General features: G+C 37.0%; 2 protein-coding genes across 2 annotated transcripts in view; one reads left to right on the plus strand and one right to left on the minus strand.

Moving 5' to 3' along the window:
- LOC105392805 overlaps window positions 1–13901 on the minus strand; it is a 146797-nt gene extending 132896 nt beyond the window's left edge. The window contains exon 1 of the mRNA XM_038122421.2: window positions 13735–13901. The gene's annotated coding sequence lies outside the window, so the exon portion shown is untranslated. The remainder of the gene's footprint in view (window positions 1–13734) is intronic.
- Window positions 13902–15115: 1214 nt separating this feature from the next.
- On the plus strand, window positions 15116–21182 carry LOC125490287 (the record flags this gene model as incomplete). The annotated part of the gene is made up of 2 exons (XM_048629101.1): window positions 15116–15302; window positions 20530–21182. Coding segments are annotated over 2 exons (597 nt in total), but the record flags the coding sequence as incomplete, so codon positions are not given.
- Between the last annotated feature and the right edge of the window lie 1530 nt (window positions 21183–22712).

The raw sequence follows: 22712 nt of genomic DNA on the forward strand, positions 1-22712 counted from the left end.
CGATTACTGTCACTATTTCATCAATTTACCCCATCTCTAATCTATTTTTTTTTAATCGCTTGGAAAAGTCCATAGAACATCATAAAAGCACATAGAAGCATTATGAATATTTTTTCTAGCCAATGTTACCAGTTGCAATAATGAATTATGAAAATGTTACATAAATAATAGAAATTATCACGAAAACCAATATAAATGGAGAGTATTTAATTCTTTTCATTATTTTCAACTACTATTTAGAATAATTAAATTTATTTGGAGTACTTTAAGGTTAAAAAAGTATATCGATATTTTCGATTGTAATTTCCTTATGTTCATGGCCACACTCATGGAGCCACTGACAGGACTAACTCGGAATATGGAACAGGCTACCTCGGTATATGGAAGAAACCATAATCCTACCTCGGTATTAGGGCAAATCGACATGTGTAATAAATTATATATTTTTAAGTATAATTAATGTGTTATCAATGAATCTGTGTTAAGAAATATAAAATTTAACGTATATTCTTACAGAAGACAATGTTTCACATCAATATTGATGGTTACAAATGCTTATTTTTCTTACTTACTTTCAAATGTTGTGATTTACCTCGGAATAAGGACACGATACCTTAGATATGTTACTCAAATCTTACATAAAATATTGGTAAAATACGTATCACTTACGTTAATACCGATAAAATAACACTGTTTTTTATCATTTCAAATATACATACTAAGTTAAGGTTTTCTAGGTAACCATGATTTTTGCGTCAACAATTATCGTGTCATATTAAGATTCCTAGAGGATATTTTGTACCGCCGAATTAGGTTATAAGCTTGTCACGTTCATCATTATTATTATGTAATCAAGCATATACTTCAAATGTTATTATTTGTAAACTTATAAGCTAAAAATCATGACATAGTATTTTTCCTTATACCGAGGGTACCTCGGAGTTAGGAACAACGTATAAAAATCAGGCCCTTATACCGAGGTATTTTGTTTTTGAGTTTAAAGGGGTTAAATTAGTTTAAAAAGAGTTAAAATTTAAATTTAATGTAAGTATAAGAATATAATAAACTAAATATAAACTATTTACAAAGTTGAACGTCGTATAAATATTAAAAAACACAATTATTAAATATGGCTGGCCTTACGTAAGCCGGGTCGCGTTTGTATGAAAAACGTGGCGGCGTCGCCCTCACTGCACATTACATGTGTTTTTAGTAATTTTAGGCAATTTTAAACATATTTACTACACCAAGTAGTTTCAGTTAAAGATAATGAACGATTAAATGTAATTTTAGAGTATCCAAACCTATTAAAATGAGTAATAATCATGAAAATAAATATAACTCGAAATAAGGACGCCATTTTGAATACCGCGAAATATGGACTCTCTACCTTATTTAATATTGTTAAATAAAAATGCAAATATTTGACCTTACTTTTCATGAAACTCTGTTAGAGCTAAGTAGAATTATTGGATTAGCTAGACGTATACTATTCTTTAGCTAGAGAAGTCATACAGTATTCCTGGTATGAACGGCTCGGTCTTCCAAACTGCTTCATATGGTAATAAAAACAAAAATCAAGAAAACATTTATCCCTTTTACAATTTTACGATTCAAATACCTACTTTGAGTGCATATAAAATGTTTCATCTAATAGCAGCTAAATATAAATATTAAATTACAATCATATTCGATTAAAGGTGAGTAAGTACCTACCTCTATAAGTTTTAAAATAGGAATGTGCGACGTACTTACCTAACTAAACAAACAGTACCTAAGACTATTATTATTTCCATTATTATAAGATGTGATGTGATGTTACGTAATCACACGTACGCAAACCCCTTAAGCCGACGATCACTAGCAGTTACTAGGAAATCCAATTCCTAGATTCACAAAGAGGGCTCAGCAACTAATGCATATTTAAGCTCAGTTTCATCTGTTGAGACAGCTTGCTTGACAGAATTATGTCGCGGCAATCCTAGTTTGAGAGGATTATTTCGTAGTCAACTTTTGACCGAAGCTTAGTGTTGCGACAGACACCAAACTTGCACTACGTGCACTGCCACTAAAATTGAAACTTCGGACCTCACTTACTCGGTGCAAGTAAAATTCTTCATAAATTACTTTGCTTTGTTGAGCTATCAGCTGGATGAAATGCAATGGAATACTTTTTAAATGAGATATTCTTTTATTAGTGACTGTTTGTATAGGTATACCGAAGTACCTATTCTAGTACCGGTGTTTTTAGCTGGCCAATCGTTTCGACAGTCAGTCTGCCAACTTTTACACTGCCACAGCTAACTTTATCCTGAAAATTATAAACTGGCTCTTACCGTTCAGTCTTTTATTTCAAACCTTCATAGTGTACACAGCAGCAGTGCGACAAAAGGCAACCTGCAAATGTTTATTTGTCCGTATATTACAAGCCCATTTGAGTCTTCTCTACAAGCCACAAGCAGAGCCACTATATTGGCGAACTGAGCTAAGTTCTCAACTGTTACCTGCATCTGACCTATCACCTGCCACGATGTCATCGAAGGAATAGGCAGCACATTCCAACTAAGTTCTTGTCAGGTATACCACGTTCATTATAATATAATATAATATTATGATATTACGTTGCCAATTTAGTCAGTAATATTAGAGCAAAGCATGACTTTGACTATGATGACGTCTTATTTATAGGATGATAGGATTATTTTATTTTTTTATATTGAGGCACAATATTTTATAACTAATCTAATGGGAATTTTAGTGAAAAACGCATACTAAATGCATTCTAAAATTCTCTTTGAGATAGAGTGTTAAATTTTATCTAGATTTTTTCATTCATAATTCAACTGGCGCTAGGCTACTGGTTTCTGCTGAACAATGGCGGTTCCGTAGACAGTCTGCTCAAGCATCTACGTGCGGCTCGCTGAATTTAAAAATAAACGTAGCCTCATTGTAGATAAAACTTCTTTAGTTTAAGAGTTTCTCCGAGATAAGGTTGTGCGCAACTGAATCTGCTTTGCATTTTTAGTCTGTTCGGAAGATTCATGAGTGTATAATAGTTTCTTTTACCTTTTCGTTATCATAGTCAATTATTCTAGATAAGTACTCAGCTTTTATGTTACAATCAGCTAGGAAGTTTTTTACGAACTTAAAATTTAAAAAAATTAAAAACCGACTTCAAAAAACCACTAAAAAGTAAGAAATAATTTATTGTTTAGACCAATTCTATGTGGCAGTACAAATATACCTAAGCAGGCTTCTTTGATGTCGTTGCGGTGACAAAGTAATATGGCATCAGCGGTTTTTTTTTTAAATTATTATTTAATTTTTTTCTTTTTAGTTTTTTAGTTTATTTGCAATAATTGACAATCAAAATGTAAGGTGCCAATGATAATAACAAGTCCTACTTACTAGTCAATACGAATAATTTAAGCCTAAACACGAGTTAGTTGCTATATACCGTTGAGGAGTTCCCTTGGCTGCCTTTCGTTGCCATCATCAGATCAGCTCAAGGTCACCATTATATTTTTTTGATATAAGAACTTTATTTACGTTCTAAATTTCATTAGAATTGGTTAATAGGTGGCCAAAATGGAAATTAATACACTATTTTTACCCCTTTTCCCACCCTAGGGGGTGGAATAAAATTTTGAAAAAAAAATGGGAGCACCCCTGAAATCGGTCCATAAATGGAGGAGTAATCGATAAACATGCATAAAAAAACATACAGACGAATTGAGAACCTCCTCCTTTTTTTGAAGTCGGTTAAAAAGTAACTGCCAGTCATCGTTAGTTAAAGTTCTTCGGTAATTAATTAGGTAGTGGTAATACTTGAAAACACCGAAAATAAACCTTTGGTAAGCCCATGGACTAAATACCTATTTTCTCTATTATAAATATCAATTAAAATGGTAGTATATTTCTTCAGAAATAAACTACTAACAGATAATAAATAAAGTGGGCGAAATCGCTAGTCTAAGCGAAATGTCGCGGCGAAAGCTAATTACAAAATATAGCTAGTGTCGGCTAACAAACAAACAGCACTTAGCTAATTCATTAAGATATAGGTATTAACGGCTATGTTAACTCAGCTCAAAAAAAGGAGAAATAGTGGTATAGAATTAGTAGACATTTAATCATAATTAAATCTGCTTATTTCTAGAAAAATACAAAAGTATTCAACACAGTCATGGTGCAAAAGAAGCAATGAATTCTAAACTTTGTCGTAAGTTGTCACGAAAGGTTCATTTGTGTTTTGTTTATGACCAATCTAATCTTATTGTACTACCTGCTTACGGCCAATTCATGAACCGACCACATTAACCTCCCTCAACGTCTATACAAACAACGTAAACACCTCGTACGTACCCAATAACGTGCCTAACTAGGGGAATAAACTGACTGTAATCTCAAAATCGGATGCATTTGATCTCTGCCCCCGGACTAACAATACGAAGTGCTTTCAATAAGCAATTCCGATACCCTCTCAGACATGGGCGCACTTTCGATACCTAAACACTGAATACATAGCTCTCCTTTGACCTAAAACTCCCTATTTGGCCTTATCTATGATGTAAAGAAACCATCAGCTGTGCCCGTCAAAGGAACTTGGACGCTATCTCGTTGGTATCACGAGTGGAGTTCTAATACGGGGTGTAGGGTATAGTGTATTTAAGTGTAGCTAGTTTCACCCCTGGCTCGCTCGATATTGTCGATATCATCGGATCTAGACTGTTTTGTTTCCTTATTCCGACCGTCTTTATCTAAGGGATGAACGGACGACATTTTCGAGCAAGTTTACAATATAGGTACATATAGAAGTATACTTTAAAAGAAATGTACCTACTCACTTACATCCCAAATTAGGTTACTAGAACATCTTATTCACAATCATTAGGTTAAGATCATTATTTTAGAATAATATCGGATGGATAGAATAGAATAGAATTGAATAAATCTTTATTCAAAGAAAACAACTTATGTTATATAAGGATAACCTAAGTTTTAACATGTATGCAATAGGTAGGCATTCTCAAGGTATTTTCCCATTCAATTTATGTCTAACTAATTTGTGTAATTCAATTCCTATACACACAAAGAGATGAACGGCACAAAGGAAAAGATATAATGATATTATTAACATTAAGTTATTTTCTGATAAATTAGAAAACTTTTCCTTCTCACAGAACTTGGTTATACGTAAATGGAGGAAATTGCTTGCTTAAAAGTTTTTGTTTGTTACGAACTAAAACTACTAGTGATAGCATGCGAGCTCTTTCCATACTGAAATTTTCATGCTTCATTCTTAGATGATTTGCTTCATCATCATCAGCCCGTAATCGTCACCTGCTGGAGATAGCCCTCTCGTATGGACCGCCAAAACTCTTTGTACTATCCTTCCTCATTCCGCCACTGCCAAATACCTAATGTTGTCGGTCCAGCGGGCGGGTGCCCCACGCTAATAATATTCACTCGCTTCTAACAGACTCAATAACGTTACGAATTACCAATACTGTTTTACCAACCACATTTATCTCAAATTCAATTAATTACCCAGTCCTTTGTAGAACTGATTTAAGGTTACCGGTAAATTCTGCTCTCGCAATTTGTTAGTTGAAGTGGGCGGTATTATCGGTAAATATGATCAGACCCGATAAGTGTTAGACGATTATACTTATAAATAGGACGATTCCTCGTGTAGTAGCGACGATAATATTGTCTCATAGTTTAAGTGTAGTCAAACGTAAGATAATTATATATTTAGACGTTTTCACTCACTTCAACGATGAAGGTTCTGGTAAGATAACGGTCATCAGCGACCGTCATCACATTTCTGACGAGATAGGGAATTTTCATTCGATGAGGATAGCCTTGTAATGTATCCACTGTTATACACTCCCGGGCAATGAAAAAGATCCACTCACAAAATGCCGACACCAAACAATCCCAATATTCACAAAGTTTTCATTTAAAATTGGAACAAAATATTAACGTTCTTAAGGCCCCCATTCACGGGCGTACCAATACGGCGGATTTGTCGCTGGCAAATCAGCGCGTGAATGGGTAGGTGGGTGCGGCTCGCGGTACGGTGCGGCGCTCGCCGTCTGGGTTCGCGAGCGCCGCGAGAGAAATAGGTTATGTGCCTTGTGCAAGGCTCAATAAAGTTGACAATCGACTGGAGTCCAACTCGTGTTCGTGTAGTGTGTGGGCGATGACGGATTTGTCCGCGGATTGGTACGGCTCGGGGTACGGCTCGCGGTGCGTCAAGTGAATAGGCTACTTTAGTTGGTAATATTCTGATGCTTTCCGTTTAGAAGTGATTTGGTGTTTTTCTCAGTGGAACCTTTTCATTTCCCGTGACTGTATTTAAAAAAAAACAATTTTCAATGTCAAATTAGCCGTACAACGCAATCAGTACAATAATTTAATTAAACGGTTTGCAGAAAAACACGAAAACTCATTACATCGGCAGCAGCCGCTCCGTGCGATCCGGCTGACACTGCGAGTATTAAAGTTTTATCTCCAATCAATTGAAAAACAATAATGGACATAAAATGTTCCAGGTTTCCGGCAATCGCATTAAACTAGGGCTCTGATGTCCACCGAATTCAATTTTCGACTTAACGACTGCTCAGGCTGAATGCAGATGAGAGGCCCCACCCGATTCTGTAAAGTCATTTGTTATGCCAACTCGTTAAGCGAAAATAACTTTTATGTACTGGAGATAAAAGTTATTGCACTAATTTAAATGCTCTCCCTCAATATACGCTGATAAATGAAGATTAAAATCATGCTGTCATTGTGAAATAAGGGAATTAGAGTGGGATAGCATGAGTGTAAGGGTCATTTTGCCCGAAGCAGTAGAAATGGTGATTCGGTGATGTACTCGTAGTTCCGCAAAATTATTATAATTTAAAATATTACGCACAAAATATACGTAGAGAAGTGTAATTTTCAATACTTTATATTTATGCTGTTATATTTGAAATGGTAGGTATTTTTTTATTGTGAGTATCTACATAGGGTTACAAAACGTTATTTCACATAAGGTGCACTGTAAAAGTGAAATATTATATTTTTTCAGGTAAAGTAGGTAGGTACATGTATATTGTATAGTTTATATTATAAAAAATAATTAACCCTACATCATTTGTGTTTACAAGGGAATACTTTTCAGCCCGAAAGTTAGTAATTAATATAATGCTCAATCAGTAAAATGATACCTATTCATACGGCTACATAATTAAAAACATGATCAGTAAACATTCAATATGCTAACCACATTAACATTACAAAGTCCATTATTTAAAAAAAATGAGAGGATAATTTTCAGTGTAAAATATGAACAGAAGAGACAATAACATACTCAAAGTTTCATTAGCACAGTGAAGACATTCACTCGATACATAAATCTGTGTGTCGAAACAATGCCAAATTACGACACAATTAGATACAGTCCCTTCCTCTCCGAGATAGCCGGGGATAGCCGTAGGTATGTTACGGTTAAATCCCGATTTGTGGTCAGTTTTAGGCTTAGCCAGATAATTTAATACCACCCGGACGCCTGAGGCCCGAACGGTGCTGCTTAGTTTACGTACGTGGGTTCCTATTTAAGTTATTTTAGCAGCACTGCTTTTTTATTTAAAGGAAGGCTAAATTACCTTATTGGCTGTGGATTTAGTAGGTATTTATCATCCACGATTATTAGAGGTGTACACTGCATTACATGTTAGTACTGAGACTGAGTGAAAGCTAATCAAGGACAAAGTGTGTGTTTTTTATCGATTATAATCAGTGAACGGATTTTGCTGGTGGTCTAAGTTCAACTTCAACCATGCAAAGCCGATGCGGATCGCTCGTATCGTATCGATAAAAAAATCGTAATACAAAACATGTAGGTCCTATATAGTATTGTATATAAGTAGATAATTTTTAATAAATAGGTAAATCAAACGTTTTTCAAAACAAATATTCTTCTTCCTTCTTTATCCCATACTGGATAAACTAGCTTAATAAAAAACCAACAAAACACGCGACATGCCCGCAGCATACAGCCGCCCGCAATAACTCACAACATTGTGCCTCCACCTAGCGGGCATTTTTCATGTTATTCTATTTTATCTTGCGAAGTCGCGGGCTCCAGCTAGCTAAAGTGGACTTTTGACTTCGCTACGACGCGACTCGACTTAAGTGCTTTAGTTGGAGGAAAAAATTAGGAAACGCGTTAAGTGACGTAAGTCTTTGTAAATAATGTGCGTCGCAGATTTTGTACAAATTGGTTTTTACTATTTTTAACTTACGAACCTTATAATAAACGGTAATGTGGTTAGGAAAATGTTTCACTCAACCAGATAGGACAAAAATAAATCCTCATTTTATTTGTCCAACGGCTCAATTGTGTATGGAAAATTGCTCAAGTTGAAGAAATACTACATTGTCAAAACTTCAGAAAAGTTTCAGCATTGCCGCTGAAACCGCCAAACAAATAAAATTTTCTTTCTGACGATAATTTTAAGAATTTTTAAATTTATTTCATTTTCTCACATGTAACTTTTTCCAACTTGCCTTCCGAGCTATCAGATATAAACTTCCGCACCACCGAAATAAATCATGTTAAACATTGCCCGTATCGACAAAAAGGGGCATAAATAGCGAAGTTACTCGAAATGAAATCACGTTTCACCGAATTGAGAATAAATTGGCTGCCACCGCGCCCCGCATACCTGCCGCTGAACAAAGTGACGTCACTCTAGATACCATCACAAATGTCAGATTAAGCGTGTTTACTGTAACATTTTGTTTCTGATACAGGTTTATGTACTTGCTGCGTTCTGTGACATTTTAAAAGAGATGTTTTGATTACAACCGCATTGGCGTTAAGAGCATTTTGTGTGCCAAGCTTTCATATAAGCAACGATATCAAACGTTTCCACCCCCCTTAAACATCGCGTTTTAAAGATGACAAACAACCTTTACAAAATAATTACTAGTTTTTCACTAGTTTCAGGGATGAAATTTATGTATTGCCGTTACTTTCTTTCTGTACCTATACTGCACTGTCGAACGAAATGTCACAGGCATAGAGTCCATCTCGATTTAATGGTGGGTAGACAGGACACCCTAAAATGCAACTATTTCACTATGATTGTTTAACTTATACTTAATTAGATACTTTCAAAGTATAAAATCATAGATTTTAGCTACTTATGGGGCTACATTAACCCTATGTAGTGTTTTTAATCAGTGAAGAAATAAAATATTCTGATGGAATTGCAATCCGATAGCCAGGGATAATCTACAAAAAAAATCATGCCCATGGTTAAGTCCGACATTATTTCCCATTCTTTCACTTAAACCCAATAAAATAGCAACAAAACAAATTGCATTGAGCCCGTCACAAAATCTTCCAGCCATTTTGACTCGAAGACAGCGCGAAGAGACAATTCATAAAGCGAAAATTCAAAACTCAAACTCAACGCCTAGTTTTGTTCACTCGAACTTTTCCCATTGTATTCTGTGACCTATTGTCTGACGTACACTAGTCTGTGTGTCTTCAACTGAATGCTCTATTGTCACTTTGACGGAGGTCGTGGGTTTAGATTTAGAAAGACTGGAAACCATCGTTTGCCGAACGGAACGCTAAATATGTCGGTTGCCGAAGTTAAGGTTGATCGGAGGTCTATTTTAGTTTTTGGTTTTTGAGGATGAACGAAATAAGACATTTCATAACAATGCATAAAAAAATCAGAAAAAAATCAGAAAAAAATCGTTTTTGTTTTTGTTTAAACAATTCCTATTTCATATAAGTAATGCCTCTCAGACTTTAGTTAGATTTTTGCTGAGATCAATCAGTATTAAAATGAATGTTAAAATTATTCTGCAATCTGAAACTCTAGTGGTACGAAAATAAGACTCTCATCAAGCTCTATTGTCAAGATTAAACATATAAAAATAACTTTCATAGTAACATTATACATTCTAACTAACGTAACACATATTGTCCAAAGTTGTCAAATCTACATGGGATCTCCCTATTGTGTTCAGTTAGGAGAGCCACGATTAGAGACAAAGTTTCGTATCGATACGTTCCCCCGACAAAGGGTGGGTTGTTAGGTGCCAAATATGTTATGTAATTTGAAGATAACTTTTGCCCAACAGCCACCTTAGGATTCTGTGAGAGAAATAAACAGATAGGGTCTCAATCTCTTCAAGGTATTTTTATGACTATACAATTTTTAAAAATTACTTCAGTAGGGTATCACAACATTTTTTAAAACCACTTTGGTAAATAAAATTCGACCTTTTTTTAAAGAATCAGTTCCTGAGTCCTTTTGGCTCACTAGCACTGTTGCAACAGTCTGTAAGTCTGTATGTGGAATAAATAAAATATTGATTTAAGCAAATTCTGACATTTTCATCTATACATTTTTATCATTACGAATTTTAAGGATGGCTTGCACCAAACACAATTGCTGTCTTGCTTTGACAGTAGAGATAAAGTACCAGAGGAAGAGAGCAGAAGGTTTAATTTTGATTACCTTTTTCGTGCAAGCCATGCTTACAGTCAGTGGAAAGAGGGCGTGGGCATGGCAAGGCGGTGAGTGAGTCGGGGCGGAGTTGAGGCCAGTTTATTACATTAGGCGCTCCCACACCAAGTTGATCAAACACACCACGCCGCAGCTTGTGAAACATGGTAGGGCTACTGACAATGTTTGATGTTACTTATGGGTTTCACATGAAGTGACCTTTATAATTGAGCGGGGGCTACCAAGATGAGTCTATTTTTCTTAATTTGTTGACTTTTATCTTATCTTACAAAAAATGCTTTAATGCAGTAACGGTAAATCCAGAACTCATTGGTTCTTTGATTTTTTTGCACAGAATAGTGTAACTTACCATTGCTTCTGTTTCATAATATTTATGTTAATATTGTTGGAGATAGAATGATATATGTATGGTTAAAAGTTAACGGAATAGTCCTGCCTGACTTAAAAATTGCTCTTTTATATAAAATACGATTTTCCGACATAATTTTCTGAGCTTGACTAAACTTGTGACTCTTGTGATTGCATCGATGAAAATTCTCAGAATGAGAAAATTCTCATTTTTCTTGCGTGCATTAGAACGGATAGTTTTATATTTAAATTATTTATCCTGTAAATTAGTTAGTTTTATTCAGCAAGTAAAATAGGTAGCTACCTAAATAAATTATAACTATAAGGGAAGCCTCAGGTTACAATATTTTACATAATTTAACCGGGCTGTAAGGTACTTTATAAAAGCACCTAACCCGTAACTTTAAACTAATACAAACTTAAATCGTTAGCCGGGATTACATTATAATTTGTAAATTCTAAAAGCTAGCTTGGACTTAACACACGATTTTGCTTATTTAGGACCTGATGGATGCTCTCCTAGATTAATCATCCGATTTGTTTACCTGAAAATCTGAATTTCCGAATTTCACGGGTAGAGTAACATTTTAACGGTTGTTTTTCAATCTTTTCCATTTCAGAATAAAATTATCAAGCTTTAATTCAGAGTAATTTTTTCGTTCAATTGTTTTCACTCGTCGATGAATGCGTGTTATTTTTTATTAACATATTTATTATGTTTGTAATTTTGATTGAAAGGCGATGTTTTTTTTTTTATTTTTATGGAGGTTTTTATAATTTAGTACATTGAAAGTAAAAACGTATGTAATTTTATATTATTATTTATTCACTTAGAGTAAACATGTTTCAGAAACTTATTTTCAAGACCTACACAACTGAGGACGGATGAGTTTTTATCATATTTCCATGTTGACGTATTAGTTCTTTCAACTGGCTCTCTTGAATAGAACCTAAGTGCATATCCCCAAGGTCCAAACTTCCTTTCTAACTTCGGCTCACTTCCACCACGATTGTCCACTGTTAGTGGCTTCACACATATAGATAGGCTAATTCTAGATTTTCAGGGTTTTAACAGGTATGCTACATACAAAACCATATTTTCTTGAAGGTAACGACTGATACTAACTACGACTGATGAGAAAGTGAGAGGATGTGAGGGCATTATTAAGACGTATAAATGAATAAATTCGGCTAATCTATCTTAGCATTTAAAAAAAAACCTTTGGGAATTCCTGGATAAAACTATGTTATTCCGGTCTAAGGAGAATTGGAAATAGTTTTAAACATAATAAATCGATCTATTAGTTTCTGTGAGTGTGAAAAGTGTAAAAAATATTATGACCATTACTAGTATATGAACAATATCATACTTAAGACACATTTGTTATGCGCTATTATTTTTATTTCCATGGTTTAGACAATACATTTAATATGTGCGTGTAAATATCACAAATCTTTATTTTTTTTTGGGAATCCCATGCTTTCGTTGTTTTTTAATAAGTATTTTTTTATAGTAAACACTTGTAGAAATTACATAAAATAGGTTTGGTTTGCGGACCCTAACTTACACTAAGCTGGTCAGCAGCCTAACCATCGTCATTTCCTTTAAATTAAAACATATTTGCAACTCACTTTAAACCACTCAATCAATCACTGGCAGTTTAATTCCAAACAATTTGAAAAGAATGTATCTTTTTACAAAAAATTAAAAGGATGAAAGTAACTATTAGTTAGGTGTTGGTAGATAGAGTTATTGAAATTGGCAGTCAGTTACTGATCTAGATCACATACTGCTACATAAGTTCGGTTAGTTTGCCAGTCCCATTTGAAACCCACATCAAGGCAAATGATAAATTAAACTGTCATATAGTTTAATATTGCTCTCAACATATTTTGAAAGTTCTTGAATATTTTGAGACCTAAAATTCACGGAATTCAGTAATGTGTGGGAACCTTTATGTAGACTTGCTTTATTGCCATTGAAAACATTTCACATTAGGTATAATATCTACCAAAATTAGAACATCTTTTGATATCTTCTTGCAAAAATATGGGTTCTACCTGTGACATAAATTATTTAGAGTGGATCACATGAATACGACTTTGAAATTAGGTAATGACTTGATCTTGATGATTCAGATTTACTCGTGAAGATAATGTTTAGAGATAGATAGATAGATAGAATATTCTTTATTTGTACAATAAAAGAAACTTACAAAAACTTAAATACTAACAAATATGTACAAAAATGGCGGTCTTATCGCTTAAAGCGATTTTTTCAAGACAACCTTAGGGTGGAAGGATATTTTGTTTAAAGAGGGGTCAAGTGTACTAAAGAAATGTAAAGGAAAAATTAAAATAATGATTTAGTTATTATATTATAAGTCCCTACAAACTAAATCTATAAACTTACATGTAATTATACTTATATACCTAAAATAAGGATATATATTTTATAATAGACTACATAGACCGGCCATATATTTAATTACTATACGTAGTAATTATCGTAGATTTGGAGGTCTCTAACATTCTGTATCTTTTTATTTCATTCAATAGTGTAACACTCAAGTAGATTGTTGTCAGCTAAATTATAAGTCACAATATTTTACCACTGCTTGTGTTTTTCTCTAAAATAATACCTCGCAAAGGAAGAAATAATTAAATTCAACGGAGCGCCACACAGCTACTATTTTCAAACCGGGCTCATCCGGCAAAATGAGTACATAAACAACACTGTCAAAGGAAATAAATGCAAATCCAATTTCCTTTCCACAAAACAACAACAACTTATCCTTTATGAAGTTGTCGATTTGACGAATCAACGTCTTTTAAATCTTACCTCAAAACGGTTATTTCCTGTGTCACAAAAGTAGTAAAGTTCACTTTCACTGCACAGGGGGTTGGTTGAATACGGCACGTTGTGGTGAGCACATTGTCGCGAGTGGCCACCAGGGGGCGGCGGCGCGCGGGTCGCGTGACACGTCGGGCTCCAGCCTCGCAACTGAGCGCGTAGCAAGATCCGCTCTGGCTCGCGGCGCGCGCAACCTCCAAGTTTACGAAAACGCTAAATTAAACACATTTATCAAGCTAATTCCGCAAATTGGACTAAATAATGACGTTACCGAGCCACTGTTTCCGTTGAACAACTCAATGGCGTTGATAACAGCGTCTACGGTGTTAATAAATTAGTTTAAAGTTGATTCGCCAGATCAGATGGCGGTGATTTATAAGTTATAAGAGCGGGCGGCGGCGACGGTTTATTCAATCTGCAATAGGTTTTCTTGCCTTATTATTTACAATAACTGCCTTTAAAAATTAAATATTCTTTAGTTAGTTAACTTACAATATATGTAAGTATATCGTGTGTGATAATGATAGTGAACACCAACATTGCTAGAAATCACGCAGAGTGGCCAATTACCGGTAATTTGACTTTATTGCGACTATTCTGTTCATTAACTAAGTCGTTATTAGGAACTATTCATCCTGTACACTCATTCATTACAATATATTATATTATTATCTACTTTAGTTACTCTAAACACCAGTAACTCATTTGGTTATTCTTAGATATTTTGCTCATAACGGTATAATGTAAAACCTCTTTCGGGCAAAATAGTTTCTTAGTGGACCCCAGAACACTTAAGGAATTTACAGTTTCAAATTTAGGATTAGTTCGTATCGATGGCGTACATTTTAAGATATACTTAAGTAAATATAATTATAAAGTACGGAGTAGGCTAAGTAATGATAATAAAAAAATATATGTGCCCAGTTACATAGATCAAGATCTTGATTCACGTAAATTTATTTTGGGTACACATGAGATATGAAAATGCGTAGGTGAAATTTATTTACGGCAATTTAAATGTGTTGAAGACGCACGCACACATGCATATGACCTATAGACGACGCACACAACTACAGATGGTCATCAACCAATCACACGGCGCCGCGATGTCGTGATAAATCATTTCATTGGCTATTTACATGTTCCCTTCCCCTTGTCCTCGATCTATGTAACCAAAAATTATTAATATACTACCTGTTTGAGTTTTGAACGATAAACATCTTTTATTTCCAAAATCCTGCCACTATTCTCAGTTAGGACAATTTCAGCAAAAGTAAAAGTTAGCTAGATAAAGTAGCAAACATAATTGGACCTACGAAGCCAAATATAAATACCAAGGAACGACGACCTATGGACATATTTAACGTGATTGGGAATCACGTGGCACGAGATTGAAGACGCAATTTCCCTGAGCTCATTCCCTGGAAACCAAGGAGCTACTGGACAGGAGTGGACAGAGGACACTGGATACCACTGCAAAATCAGTCTAGAGGAGGAGCGAGGAACTAGACGGCCAAAAGTTCCACGTGGACACGATACCTACGCCACGCACCACGGTACGATCAGCCATCCCATCCTACTCCTATCCCACCTATATACTTCTTTTGTGTAAACACAGTGCTTAAATTAATTCCAGTGTTATATAACGTGACCGATCCGTTATCTCGCCGGTGACCGGCCACGCGGCATCCGCCCGCCTCCCGTCTACTTAGTGCAACACACGTGAGTACCTTCTCTTTTCACTTGCCACCAAAATGTCTTTAGAGCCATCTGCACCCAGGTCTAGTGCCAAGTCCCCCACACGAGGTGTTACAGACGAACTTACTGACAAACTAATTCGCGAACTTGTTAGGAAACGTGGCATAGTCAAAGGTAGACTCACTAGGTTTTCTAATTATCTAGCCAACGTGGCCAAGGATAGTGTTTTAAAAGCGCAAGATCGCATTGATTTAAAACTACGCATTCAAGGGGCTACTAGCCTATTTGCTGAGTTTAATGAACTCCAAACTAAATTAGAAGAATCTGTTAATGAGTGTGATTTAAATAGCCAGTTAGATCAACGTGAACAGTTCGAGGATTCTTACTACGGCACCATTGCGCAGGCCGAGTTAATTCTCAACAGTGGAGAGGTCACTAACAGTTCTCACAGTAGTAGCAATAAAAACCTTCTTAAATCAGTGCAATTGCCCACCATTTCCATGCCCACCTTCGACGGCTCATTCGAGCGTTGGTTAGAGTTCAGGGACACGTTCTCATCACTCGTACACAACTCAACAGATATTACCAATATTCAGAAATTCCATTATCTGAAATCATCACTGAAAGGAAGCGCTGCACTTATCATTGATGCACTAGAGTTCTCTTCGGATAATTATAATGTCGCCTGGGAATTGTTGTTAAACCGGTACAACAACAATAGATTGCTAGTTCAAAACCATATTAAAGCTTTGTTTAACTTAAATCCATTACCCAAAGAGTCAGCTGCTTTAATTAGAACATTAATTGATACAATTCTAAAAAACTTAAGGGCACTTAATATGCTCGGTGAACCAACACAACATTGGGACACTCTTGTCGTGTATATGATTGTATCAAAGCTGGATAAAACCACTGAACGCGAGTGGGAGCAATATAAAGGCTCCTTACTTGCACAAAAGGATTCGAAAATACCCATTAAGGTCGACGATATAATTAAATTCCTTGAAGATCGGGCTGACATGTTAGAAACATTGCATTTGTCGCACAGTAAAGAAAGTCTAGACCATAAAAAACAAAGCGCACCTAAGACTTATAATTCTTCACACTGTAATGTTTCTACCAACAATAACAAACCGCAAGATCGTAGTAATTCGATTACTTCGCGTCCTAAAAAACTATGTCTCATGTGTAATGCGAATCACCCAATTTATTCGTGTCAAAAGTTCCTCGACATTAGTTTAGATTCGAAGTTAAAACTTATAGCCGAAAATAAGTTATGTCGTAATTGTTTACGTTCAGGACACGCGGTAGACGATTGCAGGTTTGGCCCCTGTAAGCGTTGCAATAAGAAACATAATTCAATAATTCACGTTGACGACAGCCCGTCTAGTCAATCAGTTGTTACTATACACGCAGTTACTGAAAAAAGCGTACCGTTACGTTTTCAGGAATCAGCTGATCGCGTCAATGACCCGAGTACCGTTACCTCTTTCACAACATGCGCTGTCCCTTTCAGTGATACTGAAACCAATCATTCATCTCACTCGCAGATTCAGGCACACAACGCACACACGCACACTCAGGCCGTAAAACCTGTTCTAGCGCAGCCTGTTCTACTATCCACCGCACTAGTCGAAGTAGCTGATGTCCATGGCCGTTTACATACCGCCCGCGCTCTTCTGGATAGTGGAAGCCAGCGATGCTTCATAACCAAATCATTTTGCGAGTTGCTAGGCGCACAATTAATACAGTCCACTCATGAAATACGCGGTGTAGGTGATTCTGTGACCCAATGTACGCAAACTTGTGTCATAGATATAAAATCGCACGTAAATACCTACACTAAAACTATACAATGTTATGTACTACCAAAAATAACATCAACAATGCCACCTGTATGTGAATTAAGCGCACAACAGTTCTGTATTCCAGACCACATACAGTTAGCAGACCCCACGTTCTTAGATTCCAAACAAATTGACATTTTAATAGGCGCGGATCAATTTTGGAATTTATTATGCGATGGTAAAATTAGATTACGTAAAGGACCATATTTACAATCTACCAAGCTAGGCTGGATCATATCCGGTCCGATTTACAATAATAATAATAATCATAATTCACGCGATGATACTAGGCGGGTTCATTGTCATTTCACGCAGACAATTGAAACTCAACTTAGAAAGTTTTGGGAGATCGAGGAAGCCTCCACTATCTCCGACAAGCGCACGGACGAGGAGCGCGCCTGCGAGGAGCACTTCGTGCGCACCACCACGCGCGCCGCCGACGGCAGGTTCTGCGTGCGCATCCCTCACAAACTGTCACCAGACACGCTAGGTGAATCCTATTCCCAGGCGGAGCGTCGCTTCTTAGCTTTAGAGCGGCGGCTGCAGCGTTCTGCTGAGTACAAACAGTTGTACAGTAATTTCATTCACGAATACGAAGATCTCGGGCACATGAGCCGCGTGGAGGCGCCCGGCAGCCCGCACTACTTCCTGCCGCACCACGGCGTGCTGCGGCCCGGCAGCAGCTCCAGCCCGCTGCGCACCGTGTTCGACGGCAGCGCCGCCACCTCCACCGGCGTGTCGCTCAACGACATACAGATGGTAGGGCCTCCTATACAGGGTGATTTAATCGATATCATGCTTCGCTTTCGACAATACCGCTATGTTGCTTGCGCTGACATTGCAAAAATGTACCGGCAGTGCTTGGTAGCTGAAGACCAACGCGACTTGCAGCTTATTCTCTGGCGCGATGAACCGACACAACCCATCAGCATTTATAAACTAAGAACCGTGACATATGGGTTGGCTTCATCAGCTTTCCTCAGCGTAAGGTGCTTGAAGCAATTAGCTGTCGAAAGTACTGATCCGGACGTCCAGCGAGTAATTAATTGCGATTTTTATGTCGACGATATGGTCACGGGTTTAGACGACAAAAATGATTTATTAAAGCTTTGTGCAAATGTTTCAAACACACTTCAGTCAGGCTGTTTTCCATTACGCAAATGGATTTACAACTTTGTACCCGATGATAGCAGCTATGATCAGCAGTCGGACTATAAATCATTCAATGATAATAACAATGATAACCATAGAACATTGGGCATAGGTTGGTCTCCCATCAGTGATGAATTTCATTTCAATACCAATTATAAAAACAATGAAAATTCTATTACAAAGCGCACTATCTTATCTAGCGTTTCTCAAATTTTCGACCCGCTAGGTTTCCTCAGTCCAACAATAATGCAAGCTAAGGTTTTATTGCAACGACTTTGGCTTCTAAAGATATCCTGGGACGATGAACTACCTAATGACGTCACGCAAGTCTGGGTTCGATTCGTCTCATCATTACCTATTCTTGATAAAATAAGAATCCCGCGTCATGCTATAGGTATAAATCCAAAATTTATTGAATGTCACGTATTTGTCGACGCTTCTCAGTCGGCATATGGGACGTGTATTTACTTACGCACCATCAGTGCTGATAACGATAACACACCACACAGTGTTACAATGCGTTTGTTGTGTTCCAAGGGTCGCGTCGCGCCGATCAAGCCTGTCAGCATCCCGCGACTAGAGCTATGCGGTGCTTTGCTAGGTGCACGATTGTATACAAAGGTACGCGATTCCTTACGATGTGAGTTCAGCAACGTAGTTTTCTGGACTGACTCCACCATAGTGCTAGGCTGGCTTAAAATGGCACCTAACTTGTTAAAAACATTCGTGCAAAATAGGACTGCAGAAATTCACGATTTAACCAAAGATCTCCCGTGGCGTCATGTCAGTGGCAAAAAGAATCCGGCTGACCTAGTATCACGAGGCGTAGGGTTAGGTGATCTGTCTACCTCTTCTTTGTGGTGGGAGGGTCCTGAATTTCTTCACGATGTTAATTTCAATCACGAGCAAGTTCCCATTCATGCCGAGGTACCTACGTCGACTGAGCTGCCCGAGTTAAAATCAAACACTGTTTCGCTCGTTGCTGAGGATAACAGTGAGTCATTTGTGTTTCCTTTCACAAGATTTTCACAATATAATCGCATAAAGCACACCGTCGCGTATATGCTACGTTTTATTCATAATGCGCGCAATAAGAATAAAGACAATAGGCGTACGGGCCCGGTTACCGTTTGTGAATTAAAAGAAGCCGAAAATAAACTAATAAAATTATGTCAATTAGAATCATTTCCGCAGGAATATAAAGCGTTATCTGCTAACGGTTCGTTGAAAAATAAACATAATTTGTCCAAGCTCCATCTATTTATAGATAAGGACGGTCTAATTCGCATTTTAGGCCGATTAGAAAATGCGCCTGACCTTGACTACGACAAAAAACACCCGGTGTTGATTTCAGGTAAACATTACTTTGCGCTTTTGTTGTTTCGTTATGAGCATAGGCGACTGCTTCACAGCGCACAACAAGCGTTATTATTTAACATTCGCGAGTCGTGGTGGCCTATAGGAGGCCGAAATTTAGCTCGCAAGGTACTCCACGAATGTGTCACGTGTAGGCGCATTCGTGGTAAAACATTAACACCGTTGATGGGTAATTTACCGATACAGCGGATCACTCCGAGTTATCCGTTCAACCGTTGTGGTGTAGACTACGCAGGGCCAGTACTCGTCTTGAACCGTAAAGGGCGGGGCGCTAAAACAACCAAGGCCTATATATGCCTATTTGTCTGTCTAGCTACGCGGGCTATTCACTTAGAGCTAGCTAGTGACCTCTCGACTGAATCATATTTATTATGTCTAAAACGCTTAATTAGTCGTAGGGGTAAAGTATCCGAAATATTTTCAGATAACGGTAGAAATTTTGTAGGTCTAAAAAATGACTTTGCCAAGTTTCTCTCACAATGTAGTGACGAAATAAAAAGTTATGCTACCAGTGAAAACATAAAATTTTCCTTCATTCCTCCATTTTCCCCTCATTTTGGTGGCTTGTGGGAAGGGGGGGTAAAATCGTGCAAGTACCATTTACGTCGGGTGGTAGGTAATGCTCACCTAACGTATGAGGAGTTCAGCACTGTGTTGACGCAAATCGAGGCAGTCCTGAACTCCCGACCCCTAACTCCTATGTCCGCAGACCCAGATGACTTAACTCCACTTAGCCCTGGTCACTTCCTGGTTGGTCGGCCGCTGACGGCGCCCGCCTGCCCCGACTACAGCGCCACGCCCACGCACCGACTGTCACGATACCAAAGGCTGGAACAAATACGACAGCAATTCTGGTCCCGCTGGGCCAAGGAGTATGTTTCTGAGTTGCAGGTTCGAGTGAAGTGGTGGCAAAATAATACCGACCTTCAACCCAACACATTGGTCGTCATAAAAGACGACAACTTGCCGCCGTTGAAATGGCAAATGGGCCGCGTGGAGAAGACCTTCCCAGGCAAAGACGGGATCTCGAGGGTGGCCGACATCCGTACGTCCTCAGGCACCCTCAGACGACCGTACACGAAGATTTGTCCTCTTTCAGCTGATGGCCATGATACTTAATTACCTAAAATTTCATTGAAACTGGATCATTTCAAGGCCGGGGGCATGTTGAAGACGCACGCACACATGCATATGACCTATAGACGACGCACACAACTACAGATGGTCATCAACCAATCACACGGCGCCGCGATGTCGTGATAAATCATTTCATTGGCTATTTACATGTTCCCTTCCCCTTGTCCTCGATCTATGTAACCAAAAATTATTAATATACTACCTGTTTGAGTTTTGAACGATAAACATCTTTTATTTCCAAAATCCTGCCACTATTCTCAGTTAGGACAATTTCAGCAAAAGTAAAAGTTAGCTAGATAAAGTAGCAAACAAAATGCGACATCAAACAAAACCAACATTTATACACAATATAAATTGGGTTTTATATATCATAATAATAATGTTTGTGGTATGTTTATACATTGAAAATAAAATTTACTTACTTACATAATAAAATTACAATACAAGTATCTTATATAGGTAAGTAGTCGTTTAACTTTATCTGCCTATATTATTTTAGAGGCACATATTATTTACCAAAACAAAGTATATCAGTATTTTGTCGCGTCGTTGTATTTCTAATAAGTTTATTTTTACAGTGTGCTAACGCTAGCCATACTCTTCTACCCTTGTTTAGATTTTGCAGTAGGTAAAACGATATTATTATAGGTATTATAAAAATCTAACGAAGCTATTTATACCTATGAACTACGTAATAATATTATCGGTATGGGATAATATTATTTTAAGTATTATATAAATTTTGATTCATATATTCACTCTTAATTTAAAATATAAGACTTTATAATCCACAAAAAAAACAACGTCCGATAAACTGCTTCTATTATTTCAGCTGTGTAAATTCTCAGCTAAACAGATTAGGAACCAGACGTTTAGTCGAGACAAAATATGTTCATAAACTACAACTTTTTCCCATGAGCTTCGTTCAGCTCATAGATAAGGTTTTCCATACAATTTCATAACTATGAAACTACGGGTCACTTCTTAACTATTAAATTAAACGTTATTAACGAGACAAAACCGCAGTTTCCACGCGATGCACAAGTTACAGAGAACTATGGCTCAGAATACTGAATGCAGAATACTGCATGTTTCTAAGAAAATCATCCAAGTTGAGAATTTAATATAAACTTGTTGGAGCCGTGGAATGGCTCCTATTGACCCGTGAAAGATTCAACTAATAGGTAGGTATTATGCGTATACCTAGAATCTACTCTACACCGATAATCTACTCAAAATCTTCATACCTAATAAGCGTTTTTACAAATTCTACAAATATTCAGCTTATCACAGCGCCAAATTTCATACGATCCGCTTTAAATCGATCGTTGCTATGAAATAATCATTTTAGTAATTTTATATTTAGTAATTCAAAAATGAGTTACAAAAAACCATTCTTTGAATAAAAAAAAATATTTTTCTTTGCTTAACAGGACAGGAACCAAGTAATGAATTTTATAAAATCCACTATTAATTACCTACTCAAAGCTATAAAGCTTTAATATAGCTCTGACTTAGCGCCACCACAAAGTTTAATTCTCTCCTTTACCGTACTTGTCTACTAATTAAAGTTTTTTTCCAGCCAACTCGTTGTTACGTTCACGTCGTTTCAGTTATTTCAGGAATTCACTTTGATAAGGATACTCATCTCAACTGCACTAGTAAATTCCTTTGTGAAATTATACCTTCACTTTGGGGCCCCAAGACCTCTACAGTATGAAATATACATAATTAGTGTGAGTAGGTAAATAACTT

Source organism: Plutella xylostella, chromosome 22, assembly GCF_932276165.1.
Source record: "Plutella xylostella chromosome 22, ilPluXylo3.1, whole genome shotgun sequence".
Classification (NCBI taxonomy): Eukaryota; Metazoa; Arthropoda; class Insecta; order Lepidoptera; family Plutellidae; genus Plutella; species Plutella xylostella.